General features: G+C 30.4%; 1 protein-coding gene across 4 annotated transcripts in view; it reads right to left on the reverse strand.

Moving 5' to 3' along the window:
* Positions 1 to 19,752, reverse strand: part of LOC126774157 (putative leucine-rich repeat-containing protein DDB_G0290503) — a 121,171-nt gene that overhangs the window by 246 nt on the left and 101,173 nt on the right. The window contains exons 1-4 of one of the 4 annotated variants that reach the window (XM_050495520.1): positions 7,645 to 8,124; positions 3,929 to 6,940; positions 2,617 to 3,724; positions 2 to 2,413 (exon numbers count right to left, since the gene is read on the reverse strand). In XM_050495520.1, the coding sequence (XP_050351477.1) occupies positions 2,250 to 2,413; positions 2,617 to 3,724; positions 3,929 to 6,940; positions 7,645 to 7,701 (4,341 nt within the window). In that variant the 5' untranslated portion in view covers positions 7,702 to 8,124 and the 3' untranslated portion in view covers positions 2 to 2,249. Of the gene's footprint in view, position 1; positions 2,414 to 2,616; positions 6,941 to 7,644; positions 8,125 to 19,752 lie in introns of those variants that run through there. The other 3 variants (XM_050495516.1, XM_050495519.1, XM_050495517.1) reach the window with 3 other exon arrangements.

Consider the following 19,752-nt stretch of genomic DNA (forward strand, 5'->3'; position numbering starts at 1 on the left):
GACATTTTTATTAATAATATATATATATTTATTTATTTACATTTATAATTAAACTCATAATAGTAAATGTATTCAATTACATTCATTCATGCAGCTATAATAACAAAAAACATAAATAAAATTCCAGACAACTTTAGAAAGTGAATAAAAAAAATGAATACATTTTGATAATTGAAATCAATTTGGAAGCGTCATTAATTCTAAGAGCAGCTAATAACATTGTATTTAACACTCAGGCAAGAGTTATTTCTGCATCTCGACGTCCAAGATATGCTCCATTTGCTTTAAGTTGCATTGCGCAAAGTTTGCATCGAATTCATGTCATATTTTTGGATAAATTACAATCTACAAAACATGTGCCTACATATATTACAGATAATAAATATATTATCATTCTGTATATTAATGATCTTAATGTCTATTCCAAATAAGATTTAAAACAAGAGGAAAATAGTCGATAGATTATGTATTGTCATTTAAGTAATTTTTTATATTTATTTTAATTCATACACACCGACCTAAGTATAAATGGTTTAAATTATTAAAATACTTTATCATTATTAGGCAGTATAGATTTAATTATGTGGTCTGGTGCAAAAAGGGCCAATATCACTATAGTAATAGATAGATAGAATAATAAAAAAAACAATAAACAGATGTTGTTTATTTTTTATATGTATGTAATTTTATGTAATATTGTTGGTATTAGTAATGTTAAACTTGCGTCGTCTTAACACAAATAAATTTATATTATTTTAAATAATTTGGCAGATTGCAAGATGCGATTTTTACTCAAAAATGTACTTTGGCCCTTTTTGCACGAGGCCAGTAAATTATAAAATCAATTAATTAATACGTTTATATTTGTGAAAATACAACAAAATCTTAATAATAGCGATATTACTTAAAAGTTAATAACGTTAAAAAAGTACATAAGTATGATTGCATGAGACAAAAGATAAGAATTTATATTAATTTAAAAAAAAAAAAAAACAAATTTAAGTGCATTTGGATTATACTCTGTCCATCAGCTTATTCACTTTTTGACATAGGTGTATGTACCAGATTGCGTAAAAGTTACCTTTAAATTACGTCATAAACAAATTTAAGCAGCTCATCTTTTTTGTCTTCTTAAATACATTATAATACCGTAGATGAATCCATTTTATTTAAAAAAAATTATATTTGACATGCTTCATAAATAAAGTTAAATTCTCTTTAGAATCAAATGAACGGAGTTGATATAATGAATCGAAAATAATTGTTTTTTTTGTTGAATCTATACAGAGCCCTAATAGCCTTGCATATACTCAAATATCAATAAAATATAATATAAATTAAACAATAATTAATACCTATATATTTTAAATAGAAGTCAATGGCTGTATGTTTTTTACATGTATGTTTAACCAATTAAATATTAACAAGTTTTATTAAAATATAAATGTATTTTGCAACGTTTTCCGACAGTAGAACATACTGCCAACAAATGTTTTTTCGATTAACTTTTATTTGAATTTTTTTTTTATCGATATCATCATAATACCAATGTCTATATTTAAATATAAAAAAATCAAAATGCCACTAACCCATTTGAGCCCCCTTCAAAAGTAGACCAAATGGACAGAGTATAGGTTATTGTTTACAATATAAAATGTGTTTAAATAAAACTATTATATGAGTATATATTTTAAAAAAATATAAGTACTTAACTAAAATTCATCTATGAAATAAAATCGGATTATAAAATATTTAAAAAGTAAAAGAGCGCATCGTTATCCTTAACTAAATAACATTGGGCCAGCAGTGGGACGTTTATTGTTCGTTATTATATTTTTATATTAATAAAATCTAAAAACACAACGATTACAAACATAATTAACATGCAAATAGGTAAGTCATGCATTATTACTTACGAAAGTAAAAAATAACATATAATGTTCATTCGCTGTGGTCATATTTGGCACACATGGTATTTTTTATTACATAAGCACAAATAATTAAAATATAAAATCACAGTATAAAATCGTATTAAGTACTATAATATAATTATATTAACCACAATTATTTTTACATTTTATAAAATTCAACGATTTATTTGATAAATTTTTATTAAAATTATATAAAAAAATTGATATTATTCTATACCGAGTTTTAATTTGTGTGCCTTAATAGGTTCGTATTATATAATACTTAACACGTAACTATAGTACATAACATTCGTAGTTAATACGTTATAGCGTCTAAAATCAAATTATAAGCATTGCGATGATTGTAATCATTGCCAACAGCAAGCCGAGCAGCGTCAACCAATCCAGGTCTGCCAGGTGCTGCGAGAACATTAAGGTGTAGGAACAAGCTAACATCAACGTGCCTGAGTCGTGCCAATTGCGCTTTGACTTCGTATTATCGCCTGCCGAAATAACAGAGACAAGACAAACTATAAAAATAAAATATAATATCTACATTCCAAAATAAGTTAGATAAATAAATGGTTAAAACACTTAAAACAACCATTCGGTATGATGAACATAAAATGAATCGGACAAAACATCGAGCGGGATGCAAATGATCAAAGTGAAATCCAAACACCGTGCATGATAAGAGACCACGTACCTTTATTTTCGTTTTGTGAATTATTGTTTTGCCTTTTAGCTCTCCATGGGACTACGGTAGTTGGCAGTGTATTGTTACTTTGACTAGTACTTTCATCTACAGAAAATCTCCTCAAATGTTGACTCATTGTATTTACAAGATTCGGAGAGTTTAAATCGTTGCGTTCTTTTTTGTCATTATTATTATTATGACTATCGTTGTTATTGGACTGAGTCTCTTTGCTAAATTCAAGTTTAAATATCGTTGCAAGTTCTTCTGAAGAATTATACTCAGTTGAATCAGCTGTATCTTTTTTATTTTCTATATCATCTTCGTATATAGATAAGCTAATAGATGCTCTATTAGATGAATCTATGTGATTATCTTTTTCAGCAACTTCATTCAAAGCTTCGCTACATTTTGTAATTATTGATTCATTAGCCGGAAGATTATTATGTTCGAGTTTCGAGGATTTAGAAACAAAAAGTTTTTCATTGACCTCGGATATTCCTGCTATTAAATCAGATATTCCATCCTTTAATTCTTTAAATGCCTTGATTTCATTTAGTTCTTTGACTTTATCGTCAGTATTCAAAAATGGATTCAGAGAATTAAATCGCGGCGGTGACTTATTTTCGCGTCCCTCGAATGTATCGTCAGTTACGATATTTTCGTTTTGTATTATTTGTGGTACAATATCGGGAATTATACTATTTTCAACTGATGAAGTCTCTATTTCTTCAAATGTTTTATTTGAATTGTCTTGATTACAAATTGTTGAATGTTCATTTTTGAGCTGCAGTTCTTTATCGAAAGTACATTTTAACTGGTCTTCAACTTTATGCAACTGATCCGATATTAAAAGTAAACTATCTTCAGTTTTTTTTGCTTTAGAATGATCGTCAGTATTCAACGTTTGTGTTGGTTTTTCCGTATTTTGATTTAATTCAGTTATGGAATTTTCACAAGATTTATCGGTTAAACCGTTTAAAAAATTTGTTCTACTATCTGATATTCTATTCTGAATGTCTGATAACTCACTTTTGTTTCGATTTTTATCTAATTCAGCTAGAGCAACCCCTAACTTATTACTAGTATCCATAGCTTCTTGCGCTAGCATACTAAGAACCTGTTGAAATTCATCTTTTGATGACCGTTTAGATGTTTGTGGTGATCGATTTGATGGGGATGAACTTTTTGATTTGTCACATGATGGTGGTTTAGCAAGACATACATCGTCATTATAAATGAATGAGTCATCTTTTGCAAAATGATGTGAAGGTGCGTGAGTGCTATTGACAAATAAATTGACGGTATTATGTCGCTGTTTTACCTTATTTCGAGGATAGTACTCCTTTTGGTTATCATTTTTTTCAAAAGTGTCACGAAGCCTCTTCATGACGTCACTATTACTATGCGTTTTTTGTAATGACGGCATCTTACTCATGTTCAAAGCGTCGTCGATTTCTTTTTGTATCATAGTGAAGATATTCGCTGAAAGAGATCTTACAGCTCGTTTCTTTTTAATGTTAGCGGCTGAATCTTTAGCATAGGGAAATTCAGCATAACCATTGTTATTGACATAGCCATTATAATTTTCACCATTAAAGAGAGATGAATGTCTACTGTCTTTTCTCAAACTTCTGTAAGCTAAATCATCAGCTACAATATCAGGTGATCTCTTTGGTACAAAGCGAGATCGTCCTTTATTTTCAGGCGTAGCGTGCAAGTAATCACTTTGTGGAGCTGGTGAGATAGGACCTACAGGTATACCGAATGGTGGTTGTGGATCAACAGTTTTAAGTCGATTATTCGTTTGTTTAATGTTTCTGTAAACAACATCATCAAACACTACATCTGGTTCATTACGTTCTGAATGCTTGTCGTCATCTGATGCATAGGGAACATAGACAGGCGAAGCTAACATATAACTTATTTGAGCCTGTGCGTCTTTATGATTTGACTTTTCTTTGTTTGAAAATGAATTCATTCTGCGAAAAGCCATATCATCTTGTAATTTGTCAGGTAAGGTTGATCTTCTCGATATTCGCCTAAGCGGCGTCGAAGGTTGGCTTCTCAATTGAACATCATCATCGTTTCCATTCCAGTCATTTAAATGGTCATAAAATTTAGGCGTCATTAACTCTCGGCGCTCAGCTCTATCTAATAAATCTTCATCGCCTAAGCCTAAACTATTGTAAATTGCTTCCAACTCATTTAGTGCGTCATCAAGGTTAGTAGATTTTCGTCTTTCTGAACTTTTTTCATCATCAGATGGGATTTGGTATGTACCCGAAACATAAGTATCTGATTTGTGACGGATATGTGTTTTTGGTGGTGATGAGACTGTTTTTTGCGGCTCTACAGTAGTTGATCTTTTATACTCAGTTGTTGCTTTCCATACCCTAGCTCCATCTATAATATCAATAGATTTACTTTTATTTAAGCTATCAGCACTTTCAGTGTTATCTCTAATTTTATTCCACGTTGACTTTTTCTGATCCGGATAAGATTTATTAATTTGGGAACAATTTGTATATTCACTGCTGCTTCTCGAACTAGCAAATATATTTTGTTGTTTTCGTTGTCTCTCAGCGTCATCGATTTTTTTCCAAAACTCTGAAGCATTTCTTGGTCTTTGTATTACTTTTTCATTAACACTCGCAGATACTTGAGAATCGCTTAAGTATTGGTTTTGAAAACCATTTTGAGTATTTTTAATACTTATTGGCCTACGTGATCTTGGACTTTGATCAGCATAGTATAAATAATCTTGTCTTAATTGAACAGGTTCAGGTTTTACTACGCCCATTTGATTTATCTGTTTTCTCCATGGAGGACTATTAATAAATGATCCATAATGATTAGGTTCTGCTGAGACAGATGCTGGTCGTCGAGGCTGTTCATACTTAACCATATAGTTCTGAATATTTTCATTATTTTGTATTGCTATATGATCTTCAGAATTCGATATCGGACGTCGCAACCCATTGAGTCCGTAATTGACTAATCTTTCTTGACTTCGTCTCATTATTCTTTCAAAGTCATTATTAGGAACGCCATGTTTTACATTATAATTAGTTTTTCTATCGGCCACAGTAGGATTATTTTCATAGTACATTGACAAAGGTGTTACTACTTTTCGGTGCATATCACGAGGAGGTGGCACTGGTGGGGCTTTTTCTTCTTTCGTAATATTAGTAACGTTCCCTAATGGAAATTTCACACACATAATATTTTCAGGAGTTTCATATTGGTTCGAAATACTACTCTCTCTGTTATTGTTAAGGTATAATGATCCTCGATTAGTGTTGTTACTTGGATATTGTATGGAATAATTAATACGTTCATTGTTAACTTTAGCATTAAAGTTAATCGATGATGGATAGCTTTGTGTAGATGGAAAAGAGGATACAGATTCAGATTTTAATGGACGCATGTTAATATCATTTATGGCTAATGGTTCTGACGCTATTTTTGATGTCGTATCTCGTTTACATGTTCCATAGCCACTGCTCTGACTTGTCGGTGTTCTTGTCAACATTTCAACTTCCGCCTTCGTATAGCCCTGTTGAAGTAATTCTGCTTCCTTATTTAACTGATTTTCTTCATCACGTGACAATCTTTTAATGTATCTTTCGTTACGAGCGCTTCGAGATCTTTTATTTAGTGAACTGTCTCGTGATCTCATTAAAGAATCATCACTTCGAAATCTAATCATGGAAGAAGAATTAGAAGAAGATTTTAATGATTCTTCATCACTGCTTGATTCTCCTCTCATACTGTTTCTTAAAGCTTCTACGCGGGCCTTCAGTCTGGTTTTCCTCTTTTTACGTGAAGGTGTCTCCAGGATTCCCTTTCCAGCTCTGGAAATGTTATCTTTAATTTGCATCGATTCTTTAGAAGCATTATATGTTTGTTGCTTATCTGTTTTATATTTAATAAATCCAGCTGAGGGATCAGAGAGAACACCGTCGTCGTTAGCATCTCTTATATTAGAGTTAGCTAAGCTTTGAGCACGTCTGCCATCTCTAATTACTATATGATCAAAGTTATTCACTGCTGGAGCACGTTTTTTCTTTTTACTCTTCTTTTTTGATGGAGAACGATTACCACCTTCATCGGTTTGTGATGACGAACCGCTATCTTCATCTTTCTTTTTTCTTCTAAACAATTTTCCAATAGACCATTTTTTATCCTTTTTCGTTCGTTCGACATCGATTTCTGTTTGAATAGGTCGGTCTAATTGACGCTGGACGGAAGCATACTCTTCGTTATAGGGCCTGTAAGATGCTGTTGATGCTCCAGTGATGTCACGATGAGGAACAGGTGGTGAATTGACAGTCTGAAATTGGAAAAATAATAATTTTAATTTTATATGTATTAGTATTTTATATATTTAGTATGTATTAAAATTACGTTATCTAGATATGTAAAACTTCGCGTGCTCGTAGTCAGATCAAGGAAGTCTTTAATATAGAAAGACTTGAAGTGTATTAAGATAATGAGGTCGGAAGTTCAAATTCGCGTTGTTACATATTATTGTATAGGATATATATTATATATTTGTTTATTAGCCCATGCAAATATTGGCAATTCATACCTCATGTGATTTTATGTTGATTGTGATGAGCAAATATTATATATATTATATTATAATTTAAAAAAACTATGTTAATTACATCGAAATATGGTTATATATATTATAAATAGTGAATTGAAGATAAAATGCATTAAAAATTCAAATGATTTTAAAAGTGTTTAGGTTTCGTCAATAGAATTCGTCAGATATTTAATTAGCTCAATTTAAGAGTCGTTACCTTAAGAAAACTATATAAAAAAGATAATAAAAAATTTGGTAACATGTGAATTATTCAGAAATGTTTAATATTAAATTATTAACACTAGACCAATCCAAGATTCAACAAACAGTGCATAACGGTCACAAAAAAAATCACAAAAACCATTTGATTTTTCTTTATCTTTAATAGATAAAAAAACGGTTTATGCAATTTAATACAAAATTTACAAGGAGTATCACTAACTTACAGGTAAAAACGAAGCGAAGTAGTTATTATTAGTACCAACTTCCAGAATAGCCACCATGTTTAAATCATAAACACTTATTTAAAATATATTCACACCCACATGGCTTTTGGCACGAAAACGGCACAGATATTTTATAGAACTTTATACAATCATTTATTGTGATTCTGAAAGCTAGATCATTTTATTAAATTTAACAATTACACATGACTATTATTTATATCTTTATTTCGTACTTGGTACATTATTTGAGCTTTAATGAAAAATATCTTGAACACGTAGATAATATTTGCATTTTTTTTTTATTTTACTTTCTATTTACAGTTTGTTGAGTTTAAGACTTGTTTAGTTTCACTTTTTTTTTAAATTAATTTAACAGTTTTATTTGAAATTAAAATATTTTACTAATTTAATAATAATATTTTCAGTATCACGACAGCGATCGAATATCTGTTATTTCAACGCGAGACGCGTGTGTGCCGTTACGAGCTCTACGCGGTAACTCTTGATTATTTCAGGCAGCTGAATCGAAAAACCGTTTATACCATTACGACATAATTTAGATATTTTTGTATCATTTCATAGTTGAATACGAAACCGCTTGCATAATTTATTCACTAGTATTAACCATATAGAATATATACTCTTAATACAATATTACCGAAATATCTGAAGATGTAAACGGACCTTGTTCATTTTATATCGTTACCTATAATAAAACAGTCCGATGCTCTACAAATATAGTTATTTATAAAGTTAGGACGTATTATTTATTTTTTGACCAATGCAATTCGGTAAAGGAACGTTCGGAATTTATTTGACACACCAGATTAGATGTGTTTTTTTAGTTAAGTCAATGTTTACAAAAATAAACTGTGATTTACAGGAGATCTTTCGAGATGGTTAATAAAATACCAATTAAATTAAATAAATAGCTTAGATGTCTTGATAAATGTTAGTTTAGTTTTCTATTCGTCTTATCGATTAAACGCAATAAGTTAAGATTTAAATAAACTTTGACTTTATATATGTTTCTTCTATGCATCGAAAATTCCTAATGTTATATTTGTTTTACTCCTTTTATACATAATATAAAATAAAATAAATTATTTTTTATTAAAGTGGCAGTACATGTATTAATATTATTATTTTCAATAAATTAATTTGTTAATTTTTAAATAATATTTTACAGGCTTTATTTTACAAACATTTTTAAACACACATTATTATAAAGTAAAATTATATTTATTTTATTAGCGAAAATCCATGTCTTAAAGATACATTCTTATTTCATATTTATGTATTAGTTTTCATTAATTATAACTTCTTTCAATAACCACAGATTATAAACAAAATCAAAAACCATAAATTTCTATTTTTCACATTTGTGGACGACCCTTGACGGTTATATTTTATTTTATTTATATAGATTATCTTAAGGAGATTTATTAAGTGCTGTAATATTTTGTTACTATGTAATCTAAATGTTCTTAAAAATATAATTGAATATTCTAAAATTAAATTAAAACCACGACAAAAAAAAATCGAATAAAAAGCAAAGGTATTCATTCTGTCTGACTTGCGTGCGTTTTCGAAAGTCCAAATATATCGCATGAGTCAAGTTCAATCCCTACAGTTTAGTATCGTATTATACCTACGAGTAGAATGTGTCGACGTTAACAGAAAGACATGTAACGTGTATACTCTTTAAATGTGTCAAAAATTAATTTAACACATGTTTTAAATCGTGACGAGTATTTAACAGAATTCCATACAATGATGTTGAATTTTATTTTATGCGGAGGCTATATTACGCTATAGTCGAATAGTCGAAAGGATTCTAAGTTGTTACTACTTCTTTTAACCATATTCCCATAAAGTTATAATAGCTTATTTATCACGATATTCGTAAGAAATTTTCGTTCTGACAACGCTCGCCTTTTAAAGGAGTCGTAACGGAATATTACCTTTTTAAGATAAAGGGTCGTTGTAAGATTACCCAGTTTTTTTTTTCTCAGCGTGAATTGACATCTGCCGTAAGACGTTATTGTTTAGGTACTCTGTAAAATGCCGTACTGTAAACACCGGACAGAGCGTACTGGTGTTAAGTAAATGGCTGTGATCTGTTTTAACGGAAAAGGGCACTGAATTCAAGCAATATTTGTTATTTATTTATCGTAAGTTTTTTATTTCTCACATAGAATTATATTTTACTATTTTTTAGACACGGCTCCGTTTGAATAGAATTAATACCTAATACACATTTTTAAAATTAATTAATCTTTTAATTTTTTCTTACAAATTCAACGTAATAATTTATTAGAGAATTTATAAACACGCACGGTATTTTAATATATTTTTATGACAATGAAATATATCATTCGAATTATTTATTACAAAATTTAAAAAAAATAGCTAAGTATAACGATATATATATATATATGTATATATATATATATATATATATATATATATATATATATATATCTCTCACCAAGTAGCTCCGTTTTAAGCCAGAAGTTGTGCCCCGTATAAAAAACCATTAATTATCCTAAACAACAATGCCAAGCGTCATATATCTTTATTTTTAAACTAAAAGGGAACAACTTCCGTTTTCTTTGATAATCTGTTACCGAACGAGAGCAGTTTTAAAATGTCAAGCGTGTTTATTAGTTTGGCGATACGTGACAGGAGCGTCGTCTTAGCGTGACAACTACGCGCATCCGGTATGAAACACGCCTTATTTATTACTATTTTACGGCTGTACGATTGATAAGAGAACCGTATGCAGGTTGACTTTTAAAACTAGTTTATCCGCGGCTTAATTCAGAATTGCCGAATACCAATTTCCATAGCTCAAAACACAGGTTTTTCATATAAAATTTCATGTCCTTTATCACTACTTTAGGGGTTACATTTTCAAAAATCCTTCCTTAGTACTAACCTAAAGAAGGAGACAGAAACCCAACAAAAACCCGTATGCAAATATTCACAGTAGTTTGGGTTGTACGTTGATATGTCAATCTTAAAACTTAAGTATTCATTATTTTTTTATCAAAATGCAATTTGATGATTATGCAATGTGCATTCAAGTCGTTTCGAATTAAAATCTCGTCATGGACAGATAAGATCTTTAATTCTTATATAAAAAAAATTCAACTAAGTTCCAACTACAAAATATACAGTGCTATGACAAGGGGAAACAACAAAAGTATTAGTAATAACCCAAATGCATTCTAATCAATGACCTAAGAGGATCCGAGATGGCGAGTGTTTCAGCTCAGATTTTAGAAGTTGGAAGTTGAAAGCAGGTGGTCCTGCGCCTCGGCGGTCGTGTCGAATTGCCGTCCCATCGGAATAAGAGAGAGAGGGATTTGATAGTGCATCTGTTTTTGCGCACATACTATAATATGTCCTGTGCAGTTGTCTCTTGAGATTGCTCGCCTTAGCCGCAATCGGTCAGGAGGAAATAATCACCATCAACATTATAATTGGAAGTGTTTACTTGCCTGTTTGTTATGCTTTCACGTCTTAACTACACAACCGATCATCACAAAATTGTCACACACACAGATACACGATCTCAGGGTACGAAAACGGACTAAAGGTATCTAACACCTGCATTCATGAGGCGAAGCCACTGGCGGAAAGTAGTTGTGCTATATTTCAATACATTGCTATGTTACTATACTTGGAATTTTTCTTTCATACATACGTAACGTATTGCAGCACGAGTAGACATTATTCATCATTAAGCCGTCATTTCCTAGTCAGTAGCGGTGTCATTACTGAGACGTTTGTGCAATGTCTTTATAGGTGATTTCGTTGTTTTGTTCGATAACATTCTAACTTACATAAAACGTAAATAATAGTTAAATTGATCGCATTGTATTTTTGAAGTGAAAACTTCTTTAGACGTTGCGCTTGTTTATCGTAGGGGCTTTGCGTCACCGAAATGCTAATGTTAATTAATAGTGAAATCGTTGAAAGTACAAATAATTTAAGTATTGTGGAAATTAATGAGGATAATAATGATTGAAATTTATGTAAATACTAACAGTATATTTGTATATACTGTTAGTATAAACATAAATGTAACAGTATATACAAATAAGTGTATTTTAACTATTATTTATTTAAATTAATATTTTGTACCGAGTTTGCGACATACTGTGTATTTTTATGTATAAAAAGCTATAGAATTATTACTTAGAGTGCCAATATATGTGGAAATTGGACAAATATATTTAACAGATTCAAATTTTCACTTCTATCGGCAGTCCCTATGACTGCCTGTTTATTTTTAAGAAGCAGGGGAATGGACAGGTAATTGGGCCACCTGCCAATATTGGTGCCGTTTTAAATATTAACCATTCCTTACATCGCCAATACGTCACCAACCTTGGTAACTAAGATTTCCCTTTAAACTAGTTCAAACCGGAACACATTAATATTAAGTTTTCATGTTTGGCGGTAGAATATCTGATGAGTGGGTGGTATCTTACTAAGCTTACAATTTTGCCTATAGCCAAATATAACAATTGCAGGCCACATAAACCACAATATTAAACGTAAACAGTTTGTGATTATGTGTTATAACTACCGAAATAACTCAGTAATAACTGAACAATATACAGAACCCATTTCAGCTCGTGTCACGTTGGTTTGACATACCACGAACGTTAAATACGTCATGGAATAAATCAACCGCTTAGGCTGCTTATAAATTTTAATATATTTTTGACAAATCGTTAACAAAATTTATGAACGAATATCATAATAAATAATGCCTTTGTTCATTGAATCGGTTGTCTTGTATTTTTTATTGGAAACTTTAACAGGACAAAAATAGGCGTCACGCTTATCGAAGAATACAAATAATTTTTCTCCAATTTATGTCAATTTTCTTCGTTTATAATTTGATATAAGTTTAACTAAAATAATAAGTGATATCCGTATACTTTGTTTAAAAAAGCGTTCTAGTGTTGCTAGATGTGATAAATAAGCACTCTGAAACTGATTTAACAATATATTATTTCTTAAAGCAACTTAAAAACCAGTATAAGAATATTAAAATTAAAAGTGGTCGGAAATATATTAGCTATAAATATATTAGGTATTGTTTTCGATTTTCAAATATTTTATTGCAAGCCAATTCTTTATATCGACTGTATTGGTAGTATCGTGTCATATATATGACAACTAGTATCAATGTGCAGTTCGTTTGGTCAGAGTATTATGGGCCTATGTCCTTCCTTGGAAATCAAAACTTGCTTCATTATAAATTTCATCAAAATAAGTTCAGTGATTTAAGCGTGAAAGCGTAATATACAGACAGTTACTTTCGCATTTATGATATATATTATATTGTCATGGTCACCACCGTCCCATAAATTTTCAACGTTAGTAATTGTTGACTTATCTTACATTGATTCGATTTTCTCGTGTTTCATTGCATCTTAACTGCTTTATAAGAAATATTTACACTGTCAACGTGTCGTAAAGCATTGGGAATTACGATGTGATGTCCCTTGCGTCGGTATTTACACTTGCTCACTAACACTTCGAACTCCAGCTCGATACACAAAACAATATATACTATCTCGAAATAAAAGTTTATGGTTTTGTGGGGATAAAAAGATTTGGGAATAGTATCTACCTACCTGCAAAAAGTAAGGCAACGTTTTTTAAGGTGTTTTTACTACAAAAAAATTTAACATCACTTATTGCAATTTTTATTCATATTATAAATATTAATAAAACTTATTTCTTGGAAGGATTTATAGTAATTGTATACATTATGCATTCGATTGAGTCAGAGTCTAGGTATACGACCTAGATTTTCAGGTTTCCATTTTTGTACTTATTCTTATAATCTTATACAAGACACTAGTCTTACTTTAAATACCTAGGTCAATTATAGTAAGTCGGTTATGACCTATTAAGGTCTTTGCAGAACTTGTCGACTTTAATATATATTAAAGCAATTATAACATCAGATTTTATGTACGTGTTATTCATTTTTTTTATTAGAGTCCGTCCAAATACAAACCTTACATATAGAAATGTTGCACTAAAATTCAACCTTGACACTTACATCTAATGTTTTTTTTTTACGATAACAGTTTTATAAATGAAGAATCCCTATCAATAAATTTCGATCACCTAATTAAAAAAAATATAAACGTATTTAAAAATGGAAGGGTAAATCCTATATAGGTGCGTGTGTAGCGAAGAGAAGTTAAGAGCATTCGAGAATATTTAACTAGACTAAAAACTTTTGCTGTGTAAGCCTTTTAAAGTTTTTTTTTTGTGTTCGAAAAAAGAATCACTTTTCTTGTGCAGTCGAAGTAAAGTTCTCGTGTTTCTTGCCCGGTTTAATGTCGGAAATTACTGTAGTTCATATAAAAATAAAACAAATGATCAATATTTTCTCTGATAGACAAAAATTTCTCATTTGTTTGACTTATGAAAACCTTACTCAACAGCTGCGTCAAAAGAAAATTGGATATTTTACCATGACATTAATGTTTGAATTCTAGCTAATGGTTAGCCTTTTAAGCTGTATATATATAAGACTTAGGGTTCAAACTTTAATGTACAATTAAAAACATTAAAGTAGAATATTTCTAGAAATAAAAGAAAAGATAGAAATAAAATATTTTATGTCTGATTAGATCGTTTACTTTTGAGCTTATTATTCATTAAAAATATGGTAAAAAGTCTTATTTAATCTGGATTTAAATCTAGACATGCGGTAGCCTGTTAAGCCAAGTTTATTACACGAACCATTTGGAGCCACTTTTGACCCCCTCATAACTCAAAAACAATAGTTTTAATTAATTTTATTAATTTTTCTAATTAGTAGTTCACATGAACATGTAAAATTGAAAAAAAATCAAATTTGGCTTATACATTGAGACTTGTGAGATACATATGTGCTCCAAATTTCATAAACATACCTCCAACGGTTATTTAGGTATTAACGTCCAAAAATCGTCAATTTTATCGCTGACTGACCTATAGATCAAAACTCTAACCCAGTTCCAGATGACCTAGAAAGTTCAAATTTGGCATCCAGATAGGTAATTGAGTGAATGCGAAGGAATAAATCTGAAACTAGTAAGTTTTTATCATTTTATTATAATTTATGAATTATTTGATTTTATTAAGAACATTTACTTATAGTGCCTGTAATTTAAGAATCAGCAATCAAAATTGATGACAGCTGGTCTTTATGTGGAGTTTAAGGTCTTCACGGGAATATATAACGAGTGGACTACCTACCACTCTTAATTTTTTAAATTTAAATATGTCAGTTTCATTTCCTAGACAATTTCTGTACAAAAAGCAATGATATTCTAAAACTTATTTTCGGAAGAATAAAATAAGAACTTACAGCTTTAGAACTTGCGAAGGCTATAATATAATTCGTATATGAGAACTAGCCAAGTCAGATCTTAGGCTTCAATATATTATCCTAAGTTATAAGAAGTAATGATATTTTAAGTTGTTATAAAACATTTTATGTTGTTATAAATACATTTCAGGACTGACCATTGAACTTGGCACACATTTAGATCTCATTTCTTTTGTCGTTGAAGTCAACAACCAAGTTTTTGATGGGATCATATCTACATAATCTATACTTTGTTTTTCAAAAAGTATAGTTAATATAAAAATAAAAGTGTAGTAAGTATAGTTATAAGTATAGTTTAACTCTGTAATTATTAAATTACTCTGCAATGCTGTTTATGATTAAAACATACCCACGTGTGCATTATGATGTCAGAGGATATGACGTCCTTGCCCATCCGATAGCCGGGAGTTCGACAAATAAAATACTACACTTCCCCTCCATTACGTGCAAGCTGGATTTAAACTGTGTGGGATTATTTTATTATAAATAAACAGTTGCAATGATGCGCTTAGAAATTTCTTGTATGTTATTAATAGCATCATGGAAGTTTCCGTGGGCTTCAATATTTTAATGCCCATTGTTTATAGTAAGATTTATTTATAGCAATATTGAAATTAATTATAAAAGCCTTGTTCAGCTAAGTTACTCGTATTATTCTTAATTGCGATAAAATCTCCATCTGTAAATAATAGCTGCGTTTTCCATAGATGAAGGATTTGAACACCAGGAACCATGGATACGACCAATTAAAAATTATTAGTTCCGTCAAGGACGTCTCAGTACCAGACCGAAGTTGACGAGATACTATTGTGCCTCGCAAAGCAGTTAAAGCCATTAGTCCTGCACGTTAGCTCTCTTAAATAGCGTCGGATTGACGTTCCTTTAGATTATTAGAGTGAGGGAATACAGTATTTGTGTACAAATCTCAAAAAAAATACAAGATACGTATATCTCCTGCGCAGTTGGCTATTTTTCGTCTAGCATGGTCACCATGCCAACAATCGATATAGGTCGGCAGGTTATCATATTCCATCTTTATATTATAAACCTAGAGAGTCTATATTGCTGAAGACAATAGTGGCAAGAACTCCCAGTTATATATAGGTAGGTGGACGAGGAAATGGGCCACTTGACGGTAAGTAGTTACCAGCGTGAGCCACTAACCTTCGGAACTAAGATTATATTCTAACCAAGGTGTGATTGTCTTGTGCCTGTAGTATGCTCACTCATCCGTCGAACTGGAACAGTAATGATAATTATTGCTGTTAGTCGGTAGAATTCGTGATAATTAGGGTACCAACCCGTACTGGGCTTGCACAAAGCCATACCACAAAAAAACAAAAAGAAACCAAAAATCACAACCAGATAAAATTAGTAAAGAAAGACAATAACTGTGTATAATATCCGCTGGTCATATCGTATTCCACTCATATGGTCTGCTAATCTGAGGTAACCTAATGCAATGCTAAAAGAGACAGTGACGTGAACTATGACGTTTCCGGCTGTCCATTTGGGTATGAGCGGATGTTAAATATAAATATGCATGGAAGAAGCGCAAAATCTAGTCATCTTTTAGAATGGAAACATTTATCACGAAAAAAAAACAGTAAAGGTTTTATTGTTTTGGAAAATCAAGGTGTGTTCACAGTATAATTACTGACATATGTGTTTCGTATATATATATTTAAATCGCCATCCAATCATCGTGAAATTTAGTATACCAGTTGTCAGTGGTACCTGCATATATCTAATTGACACTGAAATTTTGCTACATATTTAACCAAACTACATTCTAGAAGCGTGGTGAAATAATTAAACCTTATCCTCAAAATGAGATAAGGCCTTATCCCATCATTGGCACATGCACAGGTTGTATCTCTACTTTAATTTTACTTTTAAGAATTAGAGAAAATTATCTTGACAAATTCATTATAATTATTGACCAGCTAATAGGTTCCTTTGACCTAAGACCTTGAAAATAATAAGGCTTGTGAACGCGTATACAGTGGTACGGCAGTAATCGTTAGTTATAAAATATTTAACAAAGGAGTGACGTATGACCTGACCCAGCTCGCTGCAGTCTCCGTCAACAAACATTTGAACATACCTTGAAACTGTCTCAAATATCGTTACAAAGTAAACGATTCCTTTAAATAAAAAAAGTTTTTTTTGCTTTGCCAATTAATAATAAACTTATATCTAGAATATAGTATATTTTAATTTTATTGTTATTTTAAGTGTACCTAAAGGTTAAAGAAAGATAAAAATTATGTAAAATTTTCATAAAAGTCTAAAAAGAAATGATTCAAATACATTGTCTCTGCTGATAGATAAGCTTAGCTAAACGATTCATCCAGAGCAATAAATTAGTCACAATGTGAAATGCTTCATTTTAAAATGATTCAAACACAATCGGACAGAAAGTTGTAATGGCCTTAATGATTGTCAACCTTTTGCCTTTGCCAACCTAGCTCTGACAAGTATTTAGTCAAATAATTGGCTAAAATTTCAAAATATTCAAATAATATATATTATAAACAAAAAACAACTACGAAGTCTAAATGTTCTGTCTAAACTTTATTAACAACAAACTTTTTCTGTAACAACTCACTCTGTAACATGTAATATTGAAAGTCGATTTACGGTGACTGCGCAATGAACGGTGAATTTTGATGGGATATATATTATATATCCTTTATATATCATTATGGTACCGTAGTTTCTACTTCATTCTTGTAGTTTTACTAGTTAGATTTTAGTTTATAAATGCTACCGCAAAACCTTTTTATAGAATAAGTGTAATCAAAATAAAATCGAAACAAGGTAAGTGCATTAGCCGTCTCGGTATTCGTATTCGCGTAGCAAGGATCGTTTCTAAGTCGCATTCAAGTTAAAATGAACGAATGAAAAATTTAAATCATTATGAAAATCTTAGTAGCAAAGTAGGACTACGAAAATAGCTATTATTTTTATAATACTTAAGCTAAAGCTGCCTGATATGAAACAGTAAATTTAATCTGTTTTTATTAGCATATATAAAGCCGTTAGGTATATCAGGGTGGCAAACTATAAATCGAATGTAATATTTAAAATTATAATATTATAATATAAATAGTTAAATATTATTTCACCACGAAATAACAATTTAATAAATTAATAAGTGGTCAAGACTTATTAATATTTATAAAAATAAGCTTATTATTATTAATTATGAATCGCTCTGGAAAAAAAATTTAATATAATTTATTAGATAGTTTCGGAACAGGTTTAAAATTTAGTTGCAAGATTTGACCTATATGCGATATATATACAAGGAAAATTAAATAAAATCATGCAAAAGTTATTTCATATATATATTATTAAGGCTACACAGAACAAAAAGTTTAGAAACGACTTGCTGTATTTATAATTGGAAATGCATTTAGCCGTACATAATATTATTCAATCTTAATATTTATCTTATATTGATACATAATTTCAATTTATCACGTGACCATTCCGTCGTAGGAAACTATTTAGAAAGAAATATTAGAACGTTAAAAACACAGATAAAAAATGAACAAATTATTTCTTCAGCAATGTGTTGATGAGAACGGAAATAATAAACATTAGGCATGTGACGTCAAGGAACATACAATTTTATACAATGTAACACACGACTTCATCTCAGGTTACTGACCCCTGATAAAAAACTAATGTTTTTTTCTCTTAACGATTAGACGCTGTCAAAAGCGCTTAATGTCTGTTGAATAACAGTTAATTATTACTATAGATAAATTTGTAAAGAAATCCTTTAAGCTTGAACTTAAAGCTTGTAAGTTATTCACTGGAAATTGAAGTCAAAATTCTACTACAGTCATTACTAAACGTTTAAAGATCAATAATTTGCAACATTCGATAACAAAATCTACTCTTATTTCTATTTTCATGTCACTAAAGCTCGTCAACAGCTACCGAACAAAAAAGAAGCAAATCAGTAGACAAACAGCAGAAAAAGATAATGAACTGTTATTTATTTGCTTATATATATTTATACACCTATACAGGATATTATATGATAATGTGTTTCACAAGCTATCCAGTTATTTTACGAAGTACAACCCTGTACATTACTAAAAGCAGTCTTTCTATATAGAAGTGAAAAAATATATTCGATTTTATATTTGATAGCAAAATGCTTCTAACATTGCCAATATATCAAATACTTATTCATTCATCACATGATGTATTTGATCAAAAAATGAGTCCACTTTAAAGATTAAAAAATATTACAACATTTCAGATTTGGGATTTTTCCCGAAACATAAAACTACGCACGTTAAAGTAATATTGCTATTTACAAAAAATAAAGCTGAACTTTATAATCTAAAAGTACAATTTCTAGAAACGATTTTTAGTAATATCTATAAAGTCCGGCTTTATGAAATGTCCTAATAACGTAAAATAGGACATTAGGGACGTGACAATGTTCCAGAGTGACCCGGGATCGAAATTTCTGGAAGTTTCCGAATTACTAGGATTTTTGTTTATAAATTCCGACCTCACGGAGGTGGAGGTGTAGGTAAATGTATTTTGGTACATTCGCGGAATTATTGTATTAATTTAGGCTTATATTTTCTTGATCTATTCATTTATTCGTCATCATATAAAATACCTGCCTGTTCTTTTGATTATACCTTCATTATTTCATT

Source organism: Nymphalis io, chromosome 16 (genome assembly GCF_905147045.1).
Source record: "Nymphalis io chromosome 16, ilAglIoxx1.1, whole genome shotgun sequence".
NCBI lineage: Eukaryota > Metazoa > Arthropoda > Insecta > Lepidoptera > Nymphalidae > Nymphalis > Nymphalis io.